Genomic DNA, 21894 nt, shown 5'->3' with positions numbered 1-21894 from the left:
GTGCTCGACAAGGTGCAATGGAGAAACCCAAGCGTGACTCGAGATTCCAGAAAGATGTGCGAATTAAGTTCAAAACTCCCTTTTGAATATTTTTCTCCTTACGCTAGAAGCACCAAGATGTGGGTATTTTACACAAAGTCCAAATCAGTGGGCGTGGCGGGTGCGAAAAGTAACCTTCGGCTGAGCCCTAAGAGGGACGTGGAGGGACAGTCGGGAGGTTGCGGTGGGGGCTCAGCGGCCCCGAGCTCTGCACCGCGGCTCCCGGGGTCCGGCTCCCGGGGTCCGGCTCCCCACGGGCTGCGGCGTCCGCGACTCCAGGCGGCAGCGCTGGGAGCCCGGGGCGGGAGCCGGTCCAGGCGGGGCTTTGCTCGTCGCCATGGCAACGGCGTGAGCCGCAAACAGCCGCGCGAGCCGGCCGCCCCGCGATCGTAGCGGACGCCCGCGAGAGCCCGGCCGCGGCACGGCGGAGCAGCACGGCGGGGCCCAGCGCCGGCCGGCGAGCCTCCACCCGCCGCGTGTCCCCGAGGGGAGCCGCAGCGCAGCGCCATGGAACAGCCGGTAGGGAGGGCGCGCGCCGGCCCGCGCTCCGTCCGCGCGGCTCCCACGCCCGCCGACCCCGCGGCGCATGCGCGGCACCGTGCCGCCCCCAGCGCCGCGCGGCCTCCCGGGGGTGCGCGCCGTGGCGGGGCCGCGGGCTCGGGCTCCGGACTTCAACTTCGGGGCGGGGCCTGAAAGAGTTGACGGGAGCTTGTGGGGCTGGAATTGCGGGCTGTTGAGTTTGGCATCTTTCCTCCGGGGTGGGGGTGGGGGGATCAGTCATGCCCGTCGGGGCTCCCAGAACTTGCAGAAGGCGTGGGTTCGGGGAGAACCTGCTTCCTGCGCCTTCCACTTGTCCCCCGCCCTCCTGCTGTGGAAGGGCCACTTGGAGGCCAGTGACGTGGCCCCGAGCAACCCACTGTCCCACTGCGAGCATCGGACATACCCAGGTGTGGCGGAGGCTGCTTTTGTGTCGAGTTTGTTGGCTGTTACCAGCTCCCAAGGGCCCTCGGGTCTGGACGCCAGCGAACGTTCCGCTCCCTCGGGGCGGGCGGGCGGGGCGCAGGGAGAGGGACCGGGGGCGGGGCAGCCCCGTCGGGTGGTTTCCTTCTGCCTTTTACTTACATTTGCCTTGGTGCACAGCAGGTGAGATGTCCGCGCATTTCAATCCGCTTTCCCTTAAAATGGCTTTGTGTGTTCTCTCTTCCTTAAATGAATATTCTTTTTTTTTTTTTTTTTTTTTTTTTTATTTATTTGATAGAGAGAGGTCACAAGTAGACAGAGAGGCAGGCAGAGAGAGAGGAAGGGAAGCAAGCTCCCTGCTGAGCAGAGAGCCTGATGCGGGACTCGATCCCAGGACACTGAGATCATGACCTGAGCTGAAGGCAGTGGCTTAACCCACTGAGCCACCCAGGCGCCCCCTTAAATGAATATTCTAAGTGAAAAAAAACAAAAGCAAAAAAACCCAACCCCCTCCCCCCAAACCCTGGACTTGTTTTTGCATTTACCTTCAAGGGAAATTGTGTTCATATGTATTTTTCATTTACACTGTAGCTCTATAACTACAGCAGTCTATTAATGCTAATCATAAAATATGCACCCTAATCAACAAAATATGCATCATGATGAACGCAAATGTATACTTATTTAATTAAGATCAATGTATGTAGTTTATGCAATACTTAAACGTTTTCCTCCTCTCTGTCGATATTTACCTTACTCAGAATTAGCGGTTTTATTCTTATGAGCATCTTGTTATGGTATTCATGGTGGTGTTCTTATTTTTGTATGATTTATATGTCATAAATACGTGGAGTTTCCATTATATATCTATTTTGTGTTTCATAAGAGAAATTCTCACTAGTTCTTTTGAGTCTTTTACTGACTTTCCCTCCGTTTTCTGTAAAAGGAAGAGGGTTCTTGAAATGACAGATGGCATTGCTATATGTAATACCAATAAACCAATGACTTCTGTTGAGTGTTAATTAAAAAAACATTGTTGTATGATCTTACATAAATTTATCAAGTTTTATCCTCTCAGCCTATAAAGCATAGCTATTAACCTTGTATCATGATTTATTAATTATGCTTTTAATATTGAAAAAATTAGGTCACTAAAGCAATATTGTTCCAGATTTTAAAAAATATTTTATTTATTTATTTGAGAGGGCGAGTAAGTGAAAGAGGGAGCACAAACAGGGTGAAGGGCAGAAGGAGAAGCAGACTCCCCACTGAGCAGGGAGCCCGATGTGGGACTTGATCCTAGGACTCTGGGATCATGACCTGAGCTGAAGGCGAACGCTTAACCAACCGAGCCACCCAGGTGCCCAGTATTGTTTCAATTTTTTAAAAAAAGATTTTATTTATTTATTTGACAGAGATCACAAGTAAGCAGAGAGGCAGGCAGAGAGAGAGGGGGAAGCAGGCTCCTGGCTGAGCAGAGAGCCTCATGTGGGGCTCGATCCCAGGACCCTGAGATCATGACCTGAGCTAAAGGCAGAGACTTAACCCACTGAGCCACCCAGGCACCCTGTTCCAATTTTATAAAAATAAAAAAAGGTATGTAAATATGTATAGGAAATAGAGTGAAAGGACACACACCAAAATATTGGTACTGATTATCTCTGGCTGGCGGCATTGAAGAAGAATTTAATTTTTCCTTAAACATTTTCCATAGTGAACATACATACAATAAATATGTAAATATTTATACATTTAAATGTAAATAATTGCATATTTAAATATAAAAATTATAGATTTCAATAAAATATAGATATATTAATTACAAATTATAAATATTTACATTTATATAAATTTTGTAGTTAGAAAAAACCTATAAGGCTTATTTAAACACTTACATAACTTTCTTCTCCAGAGACGTATTGAACATTCCTTTGGTAATTACTCCTGTTCTCAGTGCACAGGGTTCACCTTGTAAACACTATTTTGTAACTTGTGCTCCCCTCCCCCCCAAGGAGCAGCCTGGATTTTATGTAAATTAGAAGGGGAAGGTGGTAAATGAGCGTGCCCAGATCCACGTGAGGGGCAGCCAGTACGAAACACACGTGTGCCTCTGTCCAGTCCTACCCCTCCTCCAGGCAGCTTATTGCCCTAACTCCAGGCTCATGTGGAAAGGACTTTTAGCAGCCGAAGTAATTTATCACGGAAGCTGTAAAGATGGTTTTCTGTGGGAAAATGGAGACCTATAGATACAGAGGCAAAGTATAAGGTGTACGAGTTGTTACGTCTGTGAACTGTGACCTCAAAGGAACTTTAAATAGCAGGGGGGAAGGCAGGGGTCCCCTGCTTTTCTCCCAGGTGCAGGTGAGGGCGTGCCTGAGGCTGGTACCAGCGGCAGAAAGAGGCTGCTAGAGTGTGGATATTTCGAGGAATTGGTTCCCGCTGATCAGGAATGCTAGCAGGAAGTTTACCATTACATTTTCTCCTGTCGTCATGCTAAGCTCTTTCCTGGCACTGAGCTCTGTGGCTGTTTATTTATACCTCTCTGCTGTTTGCTTTTGGCTTTACTCTTTGTAGCCTTCCTTTTAACAAACAGAGGAAAAAAAAATAGGCTGAACAACTGTTCACTCATTACTTTGTTTAGGAATAAAAGCCAGCAGCTTCAGCTCGAGAGTAGATGGCCTGGGGGGGTCTGGGTGGATTCGCCCCCCTCTCGTCTGAGGGACAGCCCCACCCCGTTGCCTGCTCCGGGCGTGGTTTGATGGGGTGGAATCTCCTGAAGGCAAGCTTCCTTTTAGCATTTACTCCCTAGAGCAGATGCTTTGAGTGAGGCTGGGGTTGGGAGGTGGTGTCTTAGATGCCCGAGCAGTTCGGTTCTATTCTATGAGGACCTCTCGAAGGACCCGCTGTGTTTCGATCCCTGTGGGGAGAGCACTGCGGAGCACGACCTTTGCTTCCTCCTCCGGGTTTCCTCCCTCCCTTCCTTCCTTCGTCTCTTCTGCCTGTCTCCTCCTCTTCCTGCTTTCCTCCCGCCACTTGTGTCGAGCCCTTGCTCCGTAGGTCTGTCTGGCAGGGCATGGGTCATTCCCTATGGAGAAAGGAGAGAGGACGTGTGACATTTGTCAGATTCCTAGGAGGAATCTGTCCAAAGGCTATGCTATTTTAATAAGTCGGTTTAGAAAAATCCGTGGATGGGGTCATAGAATTATGCGTGGCTTCCCATGGGCCAACGTTTCTGCCTCTCCGGAGTCAGTATGGAGAGTTCAGAATGTCTTTCTTTTTGGAAGCAACTTCCAGATAGAGCCAATAGGGTGTGGCTGTGGGATGTGGGCCAAGACCCCTGTGTCCATTCCCATGGAAGTGGTTGTATGCATCCTTGGAACGCTTGGACATTGAGGAAAGTTAAAAAAAAAATCATATTTGTGGAGGGCTGAATGCAGTGTGGGCAACTTCTGAACATTGTTTCGCCTATTTGGGGTAAAGAATGGAAGGTGTGAAGCTTTGGTGTCCTGAAATGTCCACGTTATTGTTCATTACAAAGAAACGCAGGAAAGCCTCGCTCAGAGGAAGCGGTCATCACCTACTCTGGCAGTGTTCCCCAAAGGGGGTCCCCTAAGTGACATGAACTGTGGTGGGGTCTGGGGAGACCTTGGGGAACAAGCAGACCAGGGTCCTCCCCTGTGTGTGAAGCTGGTAGCCTGGAGGGGCAGACAGTGTGGCAGGGCACACAAGGGGGCCAGGGAGAGGTGGGAGAGGTCGGGCGGACAGAGCTCTCCGGCCAGAGGACATGGCCCCTGAGCACTGCAGCCCGATGGCCAAGGTGGAGAGGCCAGTGTGGAAGGAGGCAGGAGGCAGTGCTGCGTTGGTAGAGACAGAGTTTTAAAAAGGTCATTAAGGTCAAATGAGGTCAAATAAGAAGGCCCTAATGCAATGTGATCCTTATGAGAAGAGCACATTAAGACACAGATGCAGAGAGACCGCAGGAGTTCATGGTGAGGAGTCTGCTGTCTGCAAGCGGAGGGGAGAGGCCTCGGGAGAAGCCGGACCTGCCAACAGCTTCATCTTGGACCTTTAGACCCTGTGACTGTGAGAAATCCATTTCTGTTAAGCCTCCCATCTGTGATATTTTGTTACGGTAGCCTGAGCAAGCGTGCGGTGTGCTAAATGGCGTGGACAAATTATCTCAATTAATCCCAGTTATGGCGCGGCGAGGTGGCTGCTGTCAGGATCTTCATGTTAACGGACGAGAACGTGGACATGCAAGATAACCGTCTCCCTGGGAAGACGGGCATGCCCCACGCCGAGGGGAATCCTACACAAGTTGAAATGAAAACCCACTCAGCCCAGAATGCCGGCGATTGTCATGGTGGCAGAGCACAGGGGTGTCAGGGGGAGGGGGAAGAACTTCCCACTGGCCTCCATCGGCCCCTCGGAGCCCTGTCCCATGGCAGCCGTTGGACAGGGAGCTCCCGGAATGTGGTCAGTGTGGTTGCATTGACCCGAGGTCACTACCACCTGTGCGATGGACGGTTGCTGCTCAGGACGGAGCGTGGCCATGAACCTGTTCGGCTCCTCCATCTGCACCTAAGGAAGTCAGCAGCCAGCCACACGGGGAGATGAAACGTTGCAGGTGAGCTGGTGATGGAGGCAGACGGAGGGATGAGGGGAGCGGCAGTCTTGGAGCAAAGAGGCAGAGGCTGGTGAGAAGCTTTCAGATGGAGGTCCTTCTCCAGCCAGGTCACGATTTTCCATCCGAGCTTGTGCATGAAGACGGTCGGACCTTCGATGGCTCTGTTAGTAATGATGCTGAAGAGCAGGAAAACCTTGTGTTCTGTGTCATGCCAGCTTTGATCGTAGGAGGCTGTTGTGTCTGGGGTCTGAGGTTAGGTGTCTTTTCATAGCCGCAATGTATAATGAGTCATTTTTCTGCAGGATTTTATTCTTTCCTCTTTGCTTTTCATGGTACGACAGGCTGTTTTGCTGATGTTTCTTGTAGTCAGGGTTTAAAATTTCTGTATTTCTTTAATGTATCCTACATTTTCGGCTGGTGCAGAGTTGAGGATGGTACTTTTCCAGGAAGGTCAATATATAAATAATTAATGATCTCAGTGGCAGAGTTCCTTTTCAGGGAGGAAATTGTCTTTGTTTGGGAAAAACAAACAAACTCAGTTAAGTCACTAGAGAAAGGAAATGAGGCTTGAGGGGAAGCTAGAGCAAGGGCTGATGGCAAGTTCACTGTCCGGGGGTGGTGGGAGGTGAGGGGTGGAGGGAATTTGAAGGTCCTAGAGGGAAAGCTGGGGTGCCTGGGGATAGACAGGTGTGGAGAAGTCATAGAAGGATTCCCCGGGGCAAGGGAAGCTTGGAGAGCTTCCCCCTTCTGACCTCTGGGGAGGTGTGCTAGATGCATGAGCCATTTTTTAGTTTCTGAAATTTGAGCGATGAGCAGTATTGGATGTTTGCCCCCTGGGACCCGGGAGGAAGACGGTCAGAGCTGGAGGTGATCCTGAGCCCTTCAGCCTCGTGGGGGAGGGGGGGTCTGCTGAAGTCTTGGGGAAGGCCCAGAATGGGTGCCCTTGCCAGGTTCACCTTGATCTCAAGAGGCTAATGCCTAACAGCTGACCCACTTCTGGTCTCTCATTGCAGGAATGTGACTATGAATTAGTGAAGCAGATTCCAGAACCATCTATGAAGCAAATCTCTTTATAGCCATACTCATGTTTTTTTAAACTTTTTTTTTCATGCTGGACTCTACAAAATTCATTTTATTTATGCTCCTATGCTATTAGGGGAGACACTTAGTTCTATCTCTAGCTCGATGCTGAGTATATGAGACAATTAATGTTTAACTGAAGAGTCTTTTCACGAGATCAAATTCTATGCAATGCGCAATTTGTTACCTTTGCAGTTAATAATAGAGTGGGTGAAATACTTTATTTTCTTTTCGTTGAGAGAATGAATCCCAGAACTCTTGGCTCTTTAATGCCCTTTCCCCAGGCTTGTGTATACCTGGGAACAGAGCGATGAGAAGTCCTTCCCATCAGTTCAGTTACCTCTAAAATATGTTCTCCCTGCTTACAGAGAAAATGGAGAGAGAGTAACGCACAGTGTATCTAACTTGTTTTCAACCGTGTTGCAGCATCTGTGTCATGATTACATTTGTTCATTAACTTCATAATGACTTAAGGACCTGATTTCACCTTTGTTAGAATTTTAAATTCTCCGTTGGAAAGCTGAGCACGTGCAGACAGGCGCCACTAAGGAAGCAGATGGGCGCCCGCTGCGTGCTCATCGAGGATGTTGGTATCCGTGTTTGTGATTTCCCGCTGCCCCTTCCTTGGCTTATACGGGCTTCCAGGGTGTTAATGAAGAGCAAAAATAGATTTCCGCTTCTCAAAAACGAGCCTCAGTGTTTCTGGGATAATTAAGGCCTCGAAAGAAGCAACTGGGCCACTGCCCCGTGGGCTCTGTGGCGGTAGTGTGTCTAATAAGGGACTCGGGAAACGGCTTGCCCTGGGGGTCATGATTATGTCTCGGGGACCACGTGCGAATTTCCACCTGGCAAGCTAAGATTTTAAATTTTATAATAAGATTTGAAAACGGCTAATAAAGTACTCTTACCTCCTTGATCTGCTCTTAGTTTTGGGCAATCGCATCGGGTGAGCGTCTACACAGACAGCCTAGCCATTCTTCATTCAGCGCGGGGTGCGCACCGCTCCGTAACAAGGGCGTCCCCTGGAGAGAGAAATGAATTCTTGCCGTGGAATTTCTTACACACAGACTTGCAAAGTCAAGGTTTTAGGCCACTGGCACCAAAGTGGTAGGAGACAGGGCCCAGCACATCACCAGTAAATTGGTAAGCGTGAAGAAATTAGATTGAGATTTTTATGCGTTTTTGTTAAAGGCGAAAGAGCAAAGATTAGGTGCAAATGATCGGTTGAGGCAGTGGTAACGACAGTCCCGAAAAGAGATGTCATGGGCTTCGCTTTCTTCTCACTTTCTGTCTGTCCTTCCCTGAATTTCTTCGGTGTGCTCTGTGCAGTTTTGTGGGTAATCTGGGACTACAGTTGGGCGTTTGGGTTGGTGGTGGGACTAGTATACCAGCAGGGAGAGGATACCCGGTCGTCTTCGGGAGCACATCGGGATTTGAAGGATTCCAGGTAGCTCCGAGCTGCTCTCAGTTCAGCAGCCTCCACCCAGCCAGTCTCCGGGGATGCCCACCCGACAAACCCTCCATCCTCTGGGGTTGTCGAGAGCTCCTTTTAACAAGACCTACTGTTTGCAGGAACATGAGCAATATATTTTAAAACTGTTTAATCCCTTTAAAACAAAACAAAAAAGAAACCAAAAACCAGTTTAATCCTTGACTATTTAGAAGTAGTTTTCCCGGAAGGTAGGTGAGCAGGTGAGCCGAGAGGACCACGCAGGCGTGTGGCACTCGTCGTGGGTTTGCGACACCACCATGGCAGTGGTCTTCATCTCCAAAAATTCAATCTCTTACATTGAAATTCCAGCTTTGGGTGCTGGAGGATCCTTGCAGTGGAGCAAAGGATTTTGCTCACTACTTGTTCCCTATGACACCCAGACTTCTTTACAAAATTTGGTCCTTGCCATGCTTTTGAGACAAAGACACATTCACCACGTTTGCAGATGGGGATTTTTGCCCAAAGTCTGCGCTGCAGGACAGAGGAAATAAAGAAATGGTTCTTTTCCTGTTTTTAGGCTTCCTGAGTTTCGACCGTGTTTGTGTCCCCTTCCTCAGCTCAGAAACTCCAGCCCTGGGAACGTGAAGAGCTTCCTCTCACTCCCTGCTGACTCCTGTTCCCCTCCTCCTCTGCCACAGGCTTCTTTCTGTCCCTCCTGCCCCTTTCCTCTTCCTGCCTGCCCCCCAAGCCTGCCCTCTTGGCTCTGGATCTCCCTGCAAAGCATCACCGCCCCCCCCACCAAGTGGGGTCCGAGGGATTCAGGTGTTGTCCCCTCCTCTCTCTGTGCCACGCCAAGCAGCTGCTCTGGCTGAAAAGGTTGGTTTGGGCCTTTTTTGGTGGCATAAACATGTAGATTTCTTTGGTTCACTTTCAGCCCTAGGTCTTGAAGAAGATGCACTTAAAGAGGGCCAGTAGCTACTATTTAAGGGCTGTCATATTTTCACCTGGGCATGACACCTTCTCCAGTTTTTTTTTTTAAACACAATTTGGTTTTCTTCTACTTAGTTAAAAAAAGATGAGAAATAAACTGAGGGTTTTGGAGGGGCAGGGTGTGGGGGGAGTTGGGTGAGCCTGGTGGTGGGTATTAAGGAGGGCACGGATTGCATGGAGCACTGGGTGTGCTGCATAAACGATGAATCTTCGAACACTGAAAAAATAAAATTAAATTAAATTTAAAAGAAAAGAAAATGATGCCATGCATGCGAGTCAGGTTGAGACATGCTTGAGAGAGACACAGTCCAGACTTGTAGGGTAGAGATGGGAATTCAGCCCCTAGACACCTAATGGGCTCTGAGAGGGGAAGTAGCTAGTGTGAAGTAAGAGGAGAAAAAATGAAAAGGAAAAAAGAGCCTCTTATTTAAGACATTTCGCTTGCGTGTCTCTGGATTCCTTCGGTTAATTTATTCAGGATTAACCGTTTCCATGTTTGCTACGCATTCTTCTGTTTACATTTTTTCTTTTTTCCTTTTTAAAAAGCAAGTTCCCTTTAATATGAACATTTTAGACACATAAAATGATTTATTTAAGTTTGTTAGAACAGTTGCGCATTGTTCTTGTGGCACACGGTTTCCTTCCCGCTCCTACCCTCTTTCATCATTCCTTCCCTTCTTCCTTTTTTTGGTTCTTTTCTTTTTTTCTATGCTTTTTATTTATTTTTCTCTTGTTTTATTAGTTAAGAACATAGACTCTGGAGCCAGATTCCAAGGGTATGTATCCTGGCCATACTGTTCGTTAGCTGTGTGACCTTGAGTTGGTAACTTGACCTTTCTGTGCTTCAGTGTTATAATCAGTAAAAAAATGGGAATAGTAATAGTAACTACTTCCTAGTCATGTTGTGAGGATTGAATTGATATTTTTAAAGTGCTTAGAACAGGGCCCAATAAAGAGGAACATCAATAATTAAAATTTTTAAAATGACAGATAGAAACCCAGGAAATATGGATAAAAATAGCATAAAAATAATATGTAGGCTTACCTTTCAGTCTCAGAAATAATCACCATCAATAGTCATCTCCCCATGTGTATGTACGTGTAATTTATTTTTATTTTAAAATTTGTTTATTTTTGAAACGTATTTTTAAGTGATCTCTATACCCATCGTTGGGCTTGAATTCATGGCCCTGAGGTCCAGAGTCACATGTTCCACTGACTGAGACAGCCAGGCGCCCTGTAATTTATTTTTGTTTTGAAAAAAATTTTTTAACAAACATTGATTCCTACTTTTGGAGCTTGATTTTGTTTTCCATTTTATAACATATCATAAACATGTTTCAGTTTCATTAAGATGCTTCATTAGGGGCTCCTGGGTGGCTCCGTCGTTAAGCGTCTGCCTTCAGCTCAGGTCACTGTCCCAAGGTCCTGGGATAGAGCCCTGCATTGGGTGTTCCCTTGCTGGGTGTCTCTCTCTCTCTGTCAAATAAATAAAAAGAATCTTAAAAATAAGTAAATAAATAAAACGTGGGCTGCCTAGATGGCTCAGGCGTTAAGTGTCTGCCTTCGGCTCAGGTCATGATCCCAGGAAGCCAGGGGGATGCCCCACCACCTGTTGTTCCAGATGCCCGCTTGTGTTCCCTCTCTCACTGTGTCTCTCTCGGTCGAAAATAAAATCTTAAAAAAAAAAAAGAAGTTTCTTTAACACGATTTTGAAAATAGTTACGTCTACATCCAATATGGAGCTTGAACTCATGACCCCTAGATCGAGAGTCCCCGACTCGGTTCCACTGACTGAGGCAGCCAGGCACCCCAACACCAGTTTTAATGACTGTGTAGAATTCCATGGTACAGCTCGACAGCAAGTTATTTTATGAATTTCTTATTGTGAAGGTATAAAGTATTTTAAGTATTTCTCACATTAGCAATGATGAAGAAATGACTATACACACACACACACACACACACACACACACACACGTATGCATTAGCTGGTGACCACGGGACGCCTCTGCTTCTCTCGTCCTACACACACCATGTCCTCCACTCCTTGGCACAGCTCGGATTCAGCCTTTGTTTCTGCCCTGGCTTCGTTTGAGAAATGCTACTTACTCTAGGACAGGTTTGAGTTCATAACACCTTGTTTAAACAGCAAACACACAAACTCCTCCAAATTAAAGTAAAACGGAACTAGAGACTCATCAAACCCTCTAGAGGAAGAAATGCCTCCCTCTCAAAAATAGGAAGCTTAGAAGTAGTAACAAAAACACATGGCTAAAGGACAAGGAAAAAGTACTCTCTGATTTAATAAAACAATTTACAACTCTCAGAATTTAGAGATTTCTTAAATTCTCAGGTTATTGTGAATAATTGTCAGTTTGTCCAACTAGATTCTTACCGACTAGAATGAGGGCAGAGCCAACCCTGGAGTGAATCCTTACCCAGATAAGGAAGCCAACGGATGGTTCAAGCTCGCCACCTACTGGCTGCTTGTGAAGTGGCTTTCTTGAATCGGGTGTTTTTGGTGGTGGTTTCCATGAGACAGGTTTACGTGGTTCACCACTGTGTTCATTTTCCTCCCGGCAAAAGTAATCCTTATTTGAGGAGTCCCTTTGAAGCCTCTGATTACATTCTCTCATCTTCGGTGGATGGTGATGCATTAAACTCTGTATATTTGCCAATAGGATCTTTTGTATATTTTGATCTCCGTATATTTGCCAATAGGATCAGTGAGAAACGGGGAAGGAAGGGGCGTCAGCATGCGGCTGTGTTTGCTGAGCTGGCTGCTTCCAGGGTGCAGCCTGGTGGCACTGTCAGCCACGAGGCCACATGAGCTTCAGTCAGTCAGTCCAGGGGAGGGAAGTGAGGGAGAATTTATCTTGTGCTTCATTTCCCCATTGGGGGATGTTTGCTTCATTGGCTTTCATCCCCTGGGTCTTCTGGTCAGACATCTTGGCCAACAAGCCGGCTGCAGGTGTCTGGAGGTGGGGGGCGTGGAGCCTGGGCGCCCAGCGAGAGATGTTGTGGGCAGTGCGTAGGAGAAGGTGCTGGCACCCACTAGAGCTGGATGCAGCAGGGACAGCTGGGGCAGAACCAGTGGCCCAGGGCCCCAAGGAGGGAGGCTGGGCGATGAGAGATGGGTGATGAGAGGGACTCGGGGTGCCTGGGTGGCTCAGCGGCTTAAAGCCTCTGCCTTCTGCTTGGGTCATGATCCTGGCATCCTGGGATGGAGCCCCACATCGGGCTCTCTGCTCGGTGGGAAGCCTGCTACCCACCCCCCCGGCCTCCCACCAGCCTCTCTGCCTGCTTGTGATCTCTCTCTCTGTCAAATAGATTAAAAAAAAAAAAAGTGTGGGACTCTACCGCTTGGCTTAGTGCATTCACCCCAGATCCTGCTCATGGGAGCCTGCCGAGGCGCTGGCTGAATGCTGGGTGTGGATTTTCATGTGTGTTCTAGGAAATGCTTCTGCAGGGTTCCTGCAAGATCCTTTTGGTTGCAAGAAACATGCACCCACTAAGGCAGGAAAGGCAAATGGGCCAGGAATAGGCCTGGGTTGTGTCGGGGAATCACCATGTGGGTGGTGAGGTTCTTGGAGCAGAGGGAGGTGGCAGAGTCAGGACTGGCAGGGAACCTGACTCTGATCCCTGCACTCAGGGTTGTTTGCTGCACTCGTGCTCCTCTCTTTGTGAAGACCAGCTTCGTCCGCGTCCTAGCCTGCCTGGAGGCAGAAGAAGCCAACCCATGGTTTCTGAGCCCCCATATTTAAAGCCACCCAAGAGACAGATTCTCTGTTAGCTCTAACTCTGAGTTCCGAGGGGGCTGACACACTGATTGATACATGGTTTTCCATCCCTGGGCTGCTGGGCTTCTCAGAACGGACACACACGCCCCTTCCAACATTCACTACATGGCCTCACCTCCCCCAGGAAAACACCTGGAGCTGTGTCCACCTCGCACACCTAGTGCTGATGTCTCCAGGTCTCCTGGAAGTGGTCACTCTGATGTGGCCATGATCCAGGCTAAGGGAGTGTCTCTATGCCTGGGGACTAACGGCTAAATTATTAGTTATTCTCAAGTCACCTGATGTAGCATGGTGTGGGGGTGGGGCGCAGGCTGCTGAGACCCAAATGCTCATACGGAAAACACTGGAAGGTGTAGAAGCCTCAGTGAAACCACTGGATTGGCCTTCGATCCAGAGCATAAGGCGGTGGACGGGCGGAGTGACGGGGATGGTGGGCCTGGGATTCTGGTGGCATCTTGTTGCTGGCTGGCGGGTGCCGTGAGCCCCTTGCTGGGTTTGATTCTGCCACGCTTCACCCATACGAAGGTGTCCCCTCCTTCAGGACCTTTCTAGGCTGTTCCTGATAGGTGCAAGGCTCAGAGGCTGTGCAGCTTTAACAGGCGAGTTAATGTCCTGCGGCTGTTGTAACAAACAACCACAAACCTAGTGGCCTAAAACAACACCAGTTTGTTATCTAAGAGTCCGTAGGTTGGAAATCTGATGTGGGTTTCACGGGGCTAAAGTCAGAGCATGGGCAGGGCCACACTCCTTCCTGGAGGCTCTAGGAGAGACAGACAGTTCCCTCGCTTTTTCCAGCTTCTAGAGGCTGCTCACGTTCCTTGGTTGTAGGCTCTTCAAGACAGCAACACTGTGTCTCTGATCATTCTTCAGTCCCGTCTCTTCCTCTGACCCCCTCTCCCGCCTATGTCATCCGCTTTCAGGGGCCCTTGTCGTGACTGAGCTCGCCTGCAGGATCCAGGATATGCTTCTTATTTTAAAGTCAGCTGATGAGCAACCTTAATTCCATCTGCACGAATTCCCTTTGCCACGCAGGCTAACACACTCGCAGGTTCCAGGGTTAGGATGTGGGCATTCCCTGAGCTGTTATTCTGTCTGTTCAATGGGTGTTTTTCTGTGGGTGCCAGCACTTGGGTCTGATGTTTGTCCAAGGGATTGGGCTGATTGATTGCCTTGTAGTTTTCACGTCCTAGGACCCTTCGTGCTTCCAACAGAGGAGGAGCTACCGCCAGCCAGAGTGTGGTCATGCCCCCATCAGTGTCCCGCAGGACGCCTGGGGATCCTGTCCGTTCTCCTGCACAGATGTTCTCTAAGTATTGTCAGGGATCCCTGGGCGGGAGCACTGAGAATTGTTCCAGGGAGTCCCAGAGGCCAGAACCACGTGCATACTAGTCCTGAGACATCTTGCACGTGGAGCTGCTTTCCAGTGGCTTCCTGGTGTGTGGCAGTGTTGTTGCTCTGACAGCTGATGGAACGCGTGCTGGAGTTTTCTTGTGTTTTCAACATGTCTCAGTTTTGATTTCGAATGCAGTAAACATCAGTAGACATAATGCACAGGCACACAGGCTTTGGGTTCTTGAGGGTTTTTAAGAGGGTAAGGGGTTCCCAAGACATAAATGTTTGGGAACCACTGCCCCAGCGCCCTTACAACTTCAGCCCTCAAGTTTGGGTGGGAGCCGATGGAGGTGGGGGTGTCACCTGGGGGCTGCACCTGCTTGGAAGCTCAGTTGAAGGGGAATAAACTCATGGAACGGGTCCTGGCCTTTTTTGGGTCTGGCGGGGCTGGGTCTCTCCCCACAGCCCTGTCCCACTGTGCGGCAGCGGTAACTGGGGGTAGGGAAGGTACCACTTCCTGGGTCCTTTGTGAAGTGGTGCCAACTCAGGGCTTCGCAGGAGGCTCGAGAATCTGTATTTCTTTGCAGCACCGCAGATAATTCAAGTGCCCTCTGGGTTTGGGAATGACTTCCGAGTCTGCCAGAGGTGCACAGACACCCAAAGTCTGAGCAGGCTGGGAATGGGGCAAGGCGGAGAGAAAGAGAAGACGGAGCCGGCTAGTTTGGGACAAGGGGCTGACAAATAATCGCTCCCTTTCCCGCCTTCCCTCAGAAGGCTTGAGCGAGCCGGACGCTGTAGGACTAACGAAGGCAGAAATTTTTTTTCTTTTTAAGATTTTGTTTATTTATTTGTCAGACAGAGATCACAAGTAGGCAGAGAGGCAGGCGGGGGGCGGGGGAAGCAGGCTTCCTGCTGAGCAGAGAGCCTGATGCAGGCAGGGCTCGATCCTAGGACCCCGAGATCATGACCTGAGCCGAAGGCAGAGGCTTTAACCCACTGAGCCACCCAGGCGCCCCTAAAGATGGAAATATTTTCCTGCCGTTACTGATGAAGGTGGTGGCAGCGGCTTTCTTTCTGCAGCCACTCAGGTCTCCCTGCTGCTGGGTGAGGGACACCTCCCTTGGAGCTGCCCCTTCCAGCAGGGACGCAGCAGCCTTGCAGAGGACAGGGAGGAGGATGGAGAGAGAGCCAGCGCGATCCACTGCTCTCCAATGACGTAGGTCACTCCTCCCCACAAGCAAGAACGAATGAGGCGTGGGGAAGAGGCCAGGAGCGGGCATCTGCCTGACGTCCCGCCACATGGAAGGAGGCGGTGTGGGCAGTAACTAACGTTCACTGGTCTCTTCTACAAACGTTTAAATGATCCAGTCCAAGCCGGGCACGGTGCTGGGGCCCCTGATGTGGCTGGGAACAAGATAATCCTGGCTCCAGGGAGCTCACGAGTTGTCTTCAGAAGCATACGTCCGAATCACCTGAATGTTCACTCTATTGTGTGTTTATTCAGCACCTGCTATGAGTCAGGAGCTATTCTAGGTCCTGGGCTTCAGGAGTGACCTCCAATCCCTGCTCTCCTTAGCTTCTATTCTGGGGGGATAGCATGGACTAGGTTAGCTGCTGATGAGCTCTGTGGACAAAAAGCAGTGAAGCAAGGGGCTGGAGAACTCTGTGGTGATGGTGTGGTAGGGGTTGTTATTTTATATAAAGTGGTCAGGAGTTGCCTCACTGACAAAGGGCATTTGTCCAGGGTCCTGAAAGACTTCAGAGAATCATGTGGACATCTGGCAAACAGGGCTCCAGGGAATAGGAACATCATATGCAAAGGTCCTGTGGCCTGAATGTGACCGTTATGTTAATGGAATAGATGGGGAGGTCATGTACCTGGAGGGTAGAGGACAAAGAGGAAAAGGGGGTTGGGGATGAAGTAAGAGAGATATGGAGAGTTCCTGGGGGTCCTAGTAGGATGAACATGTTTTGACCTCCATTTTGAGGGGACAGATCTGGCTGGTGTGGGAAAGTAGAAGCATTTGGTAGCTGTTGTCATAATCTAGGGAGGGGGAGGTAAGGGTGGCCTGGGCGGGAGTGCTAGTGTTGGATGATCAGATTCTGGATGAGTTTTGGAGCAGAGCTGGTAGGATTTGATGACAGATTAGAACTGAGAGGAGGTAATGAGAAAACGCAGTCAGGGTTGACTCCATGTTTTTCTGCCTTAGCACCTGAAGGACAGAGTTGCTCTCCCCTGAGGTGGGGAAGATGCTGAGAGGAGCATGTTTGGGAGGGAAACAGGGCATGATTTGGGAAGTGCTGAGTTTGACACAGATTTGACTCCTGCATGGAGAGCATGGGTGTCTATTGCTGGAGCTCAGAGGAACGGTCAAGTTTGGAGAGAGGAATTTGGAGGTTCAGTGAGGTCATCTAGGGATGAGTGTTAGTGGAAATGAGGATCGAAGTTTGGGTGAGACATCTTGACCTTCACACATCTGGGATCCAAGAGAAGGAGCCAGTGGGTTAGAGCAGAATTGAGAGCAGGTCCTGGGTCAAGTGAACAAAGTGTTTCAAGAAGTGGTGACCAACTTTGTCAAATACAGCTGGATGTATTTGAAGATGAAGACAGAACTTCCCATTGGATTTAGCCACATAGGGGCCCCAGTGCCTTTGATTAGCTGTGTCAGGAGTTGAGGGGCCAAAAGCCAGATAGGATGTGTTCACAGGGGAATGAGGAGGAGGGGCACAGTGAGAGAGAACAAGGAGAAGCTGACCTTTAGAGGTAAGATTTGATGAGAGAGGGGCTGTAGCTGGGGTCGGGTGGTGATGTGGGAGACCCACATATTTGTTGGGTACCCACCATGTCTCAAGTGTGGCATTGGGAGTCTGAGTTACGTCAGAGAACCCAACCTAAGTGTCCTCACCCTGGTGCAGCTTCTGTTCTAGTCAAGGGATACAGTAAACAATGAGATTAAACAAGCACATTTTCTTGATATGTTAGAAGATGACAAATGCGGCACCTGGGTGGCTCGGTGGCTTGGGCCTCTGCCTTCGTCTCAGGTCGTGGTCCTGGGATGGAACCCCGCATCGGGCTCTCTGCTCAGCAGGGAGCCTACTTCCCCCTCTCTCTCTGCCTGTCTCTCTGCCTCCTTGTGATCTCTCTATGTGTCAATGAATAAATAAAATCTTAAAAAAAAAAAAAAGATGACCAGTGCTGTGGCTTAAAAGGAGAGAGAAGAGTAAGTAGCTTCAGGTATGTATGTTGGGGAGCGGGGGATTGAAATTTTAACGGCATGGTTGAGTAGCCCTGACGAAGGTGATGGTTGAGGGAGGGCTTGTAGGAGGTGTAGACGCTGGCCGTGTGGACACATGGGAAAGGACCATTGCAGCAAAGGGGACAGTGGGTGCAAGAGCCTGAGGCTGGAGTGTGGCTGGTGGGGGATGGGTTGGTGAGGAGATGGGATGTAGAGGTAGCGAGGGGCCAGGAGGTTTGTGTAAATGGGATGGGAGTCCTGGAGACCTTTGTGAAGGTTTTGGCTTTTACTGAGTAAAACAGGGAACCAATGGAGGACAGAGGAAGTTAGCTGAGTAAGATTATCGGGGATGGTGGTTGGGTCAGTAGTTGTATTAGGGTTCTCCAGAGACACAGAAGTGATAGGATAGGTGTATCATCTATCTACCTATAGATCAAGAGAGATTTATTTTGAGGAATTCGCTCTCACGACTGTAGAGCCTGACACGTCCAGTATTTGCAGGGTCTGCCAGCAGGCTTGAAGACCCAGGGAGAGAGGCTGATGTGAAGTTCAAATCTGGAGATTAAAAAAAAAATAGTCCAGAGGAATTGTTCTTTCTTCCTTGGGGCATCTCCGGTCTTTTTCTCTTGAGGCCTTCACCTGACTGGATAAGGCCCACCCATAGTATGGAGAGTAATCTGCTTTATTCAAAATCTACTATTTAATTGTGAATCTTATTGAAGAAGTACCTTCACAGCAACATCAAGGCTAGTGTTTGACAAATATCTGGGTTCTGTGCCTAGCCAAGTTGACATATAAAATTTATCATCACCATAGTGTGGAAAGATGTTGGCTGCTGGTACCCAGGCATCTATCTTTTTAGGTTCTGAGAACACGGCTGGGAGGTAGGTACTCTCACGAACTAAAAACCGTGGTGTGCTCAGTCCCATCAAAACTGTGTTCCCCTCAGTTCTCAAAGAATCTCTGTGGAGCTCACGTGCAGCCCCTTCTCTCAGCCTAAGCCATGGTTTAGGGCGTGAGCATTATCTGGGAGAGTTGTCCTTCCGATCATCCCTCCCTAGCTCTCCTCTGCGATTCTGTGGAATCTTCAGTGGTCTTACTTCTCCATTGGTCAAAATGGGGGAAAGAGACCCCCCTCCCAATCCTTATGTAATTCAGCTCTTATGAGTCACCATCCCTGAGGGATTCCCCATCTTATTTCAAACATCCAGATGCCATATGTGTTTGACTCCCATTTGGCTTGAGCTGGGACCCGGGATAGCCAAGGACAAGATCTGTGCCAATGGCATCCACCGTCAAGGGAGACTTGGAGTTGCCAGCCTGGCAGTGAATCAGAGAGGCAGGGAACGGGTAAGGATGTAGCTGGAGTTAGGAAAGAGGGAAGTGGAAGAGGAGAGAGAGGAGCTGTGGAAGTCTGAGTGTGAGGCATCCTGGAACAGCCCTGGGGTGTGAGAGAGGGGGCAGCAGAAGGGAGAGATTTTGAGAAACGTTTCTATGGGCTAGGAGCTGAATCCCCTTTCATGTTCTTAGAGATACGCAAGCGATAATTAGATGTTTTTGATTACTGAAGTGTAATTGACATATAATGGTATATTAGTTTTAGGTGTATAAGAAATAGAATTTTTTGGAAACCACTTTTGGCTCCAGGGCTATGATATTTTGTGTATGGGACTCCATGGGGAGATGGAGCCATGTGGATTCTAGCCTTTTTTTTTTTTTTAAAGATTTATTTATTTATTTTGGGGGGAGGGGCAGAGGGAGCAAATCCTACCAAGTGTGGAGCCCACCATAGGGCTCGATTGCATGACCCCTGAAATTATGACCTGAGCTCAAACCAAGAGTTGGACACTCAGCAGACTGAGCCACCCAGAGGCCCCAGGATTCTAACTTTTTACACAGGGTTATAAATATCTACATATCGTGTGTGGTAGAAAAGTAAGGAGGCTTTGCCGTCCGACAAACTGTCCCATTCCAGCTAGGCGACCTAGAATAAGATGGGCAGGAGGGGTGCCTGGGTGGCTCAGTCGGTTAAGCGTCTGCCTTCAGCTCAGGTCATGATTCCAGGGTCCTGGGACAAATGGTCACATTCCAGCTAGGCGACCTTAGAGTGAGATGCTGCTGATTCTTCCCCTTAAAAAAAAAAAAAAAAAAAAAAAGTAACCTGTATACCCAACATGGGGCTCAAACTCCACCCTGAGATCAAGAGTCGTAGGCTCCACTGACTGAGCCGGCTTCTCAAAGCTGTAGTTTCTATCTTCTGTTGGGCGGGGTGAATCAAGCCCGCTGGAGGGTCATCACAGGATAAAGTGAGGTGAGGCAGGCAGAGGCTTTCCCGGCGCAGGGCTTACCGTAGGCCATCCTTCCGTCTTCCTACTCTCCTGCCTCACGCATCGTTGACATAGACCTGAATAGATTTTCTGCCTCCCCTGAGCTAACGGAGATCTTCTAAAGACCTCTGACTCTTGGTGTGGCATTTGCTTCTGGGGGGATCAGGGGCTACGGGGGTGCTGGTTACTGAGAACAAAGATGGAAGAGCGGCTGGCTTCCCATGCCCTTCACACCGGCGTTCCCAGCAGAGTCAGGAGCTGGGGAGAAGCAGAGGGCAAGCCTGGGCTGGAAGACCGTTTCCTGAATGAGCAGAAGCTGAGAAGTCACAGCTCCTCATATAGTGCTGGAAATATTTTTCCTTTATTTTAATTAATGATTCCTACAGTTGCTGTTAATGGGCCAGCCTATCGAGAACACGCATGGGAGTTACACTTTGCAATCAGACATTTCCAAATGGCAGCACTCCTCACTGCTCAGCAACAGACTTGCTTAGAGATTAGCCCCACCTTGTGGAGAAGCCTAAAAATAATGAAGTGACATACTGGTTGAAGGGAAGAAATCGAGGCAAAATAAGCTTAAATTTTAATTTTTTTTCAGAAAATACCTGTAAGTTTTACATAATCAGACCATTCATATTTGTGTGAAATTTGTAACTATATTTTTTAAAAAGTTAACTTTTTATAGGGGTTCCCGGGTGGTTCAGTTGGTTAAATGTCCAACTCCTGATCTGGGCTCAGGTTTTAATCTTAGGATCATGAGTTCAAGCCCTGTGTTGGCCTCCATGCTGGGTGTGGAGCCTATTTAAAAATTTTATTTTATTTTTTTAAGTAATCTCTACACCCAGCATAGGGCTTGAACTTGAGACCCCAAGATCAAAAGTCTCAGGTTCGTCCGCCTGAGCCAGCGAGGCACCCCTTATAAATATTTCTATAGGTGATGAAGTCACTTCATCAGGTGATATTGACCTATAATTGCACTACTATCTTAAAAAAAGCAAAATAAGACACCTCCACATAGTTTAGCCTTAATTTCTTTTAAAATTTTATCTTTATTTTATTTTTTCATTGATGTGTACTCTTTAATCCCTCTGTAATTTAGAATCTCTTTCTTGGTTTCTCTCTTTTTTTCCTTTTGCTTATTTGTTTTGTTTCTTCGGTTCCGCATATGAATGAGATCATACGGTATTTGTTTTTCTCTGACTGACTTGTTTGGCTTAACATTGTACTCTCTGGCCCTATCTATGTTGTTGCAAATGGTAACATTTCATTCTTTTTATGGCAGTAATATACACACATATACGAATATGCCGCATCTTCATCCATTCATCTGTTGATGGACACCTGGGCAGCTTCCATATCTTGGCTGTTGTAAATTGTGCTGCTATAAACATAGGGGTGCGTGTATCCCCTTGAATTAGTGTTTTTTATTTTGGGAGACAAATACCTAGTAGTTCGATTACTAGATTATAGGGTAGTTTTATTTTTAACTTTTTGAGGAACCTCCACACTGTCTTCCACAGTTTGCATTCCCAAAAGCAGTGCATAAGGGTTCTTTTTCCCCCCACATTCTCGTCAACAACACTTGTTTTCTGTGTTTTTGATTTTAGCCGTTCTGACAGGTAGGAGGTGATATCCATTATAGTTTTGATTTGCATTTCCCTGCTGATGAGGGATGTTGAGCATCTTTTCATGTGTCTGTTGGCCATTCTGTATGTCTTATTTGGAGACATGTCTGTTCATGTCTTCTGCCCATTTCTTATTATTATCTTCTATTATTTAAAAAAAAGATTTTATTTATTTGACAGAGAGAGAGAGAGAGAGAAAGAGAGCACAAGCACAGGGAAAGGAAGGGGGAGAAGGAGGCACCGCGCAGGAGCCCGTCCGGGGGCGTGATCCCAGGAATCTGGAATCATGACCTGAGCTGAAGGCAGACGCTTACCCGAGTGAGCCGCCCAGGCACCCCTTCTGCCCATTTTTTAATTGGATTTTTTTTTTTTTGTATGGAGTTGTATCAGTTCTTTATATATTTTGGATATGTCATTTGCAAATATTCTTCTCCCATTCTGTT

General features: G+C 48.3%; 1 protein-coding gene across 1 annotated transcript in view; it reads left to right on the top strand.

Annotated features, from left to right (window-relative positions):
- The first annotated feature begins 391 nt into the window (after nucleotides 1–391).
- DNAH5 (dynein axonemal heavy chain 5) overlaps nucleotides 392–21894 on the top strand; it is a 262860-nt gene continuing 241357 nt past the window's right edge. Inside the window, exon 1 of the mRNA XM_045082025.1 lies at nucleotides 392–558. Within this exon, the coding sequence (XP_044937960.1) occupies nucleotides 547–558 (12 nt within the window). The 5' untranslated portion in view covers nucleotides 392–546. The remainder of the gene's footprint in view (nucleotides 559–21894) is intronic.

This window comes from Mustela putorius, unplaced genomic scaffold (assembly GCF_011764305.1).
Source record: "Mustela putorius furo isolate JIRA1106 unplaced genomic scaffold, ASM1176430v1.1 tig00000589_pilon_pilon_pilon, whole genome shotgun sequence".
Taxonomy (NCBI): Eukaryota; Metazoa; Chordata; class Mammalia; order Carnivora; family Mustelidae; genus Mustela; species Mustela putorius.
This window is presented reverse-complemented; position numbering and strand designations above follow the sequence as displayed.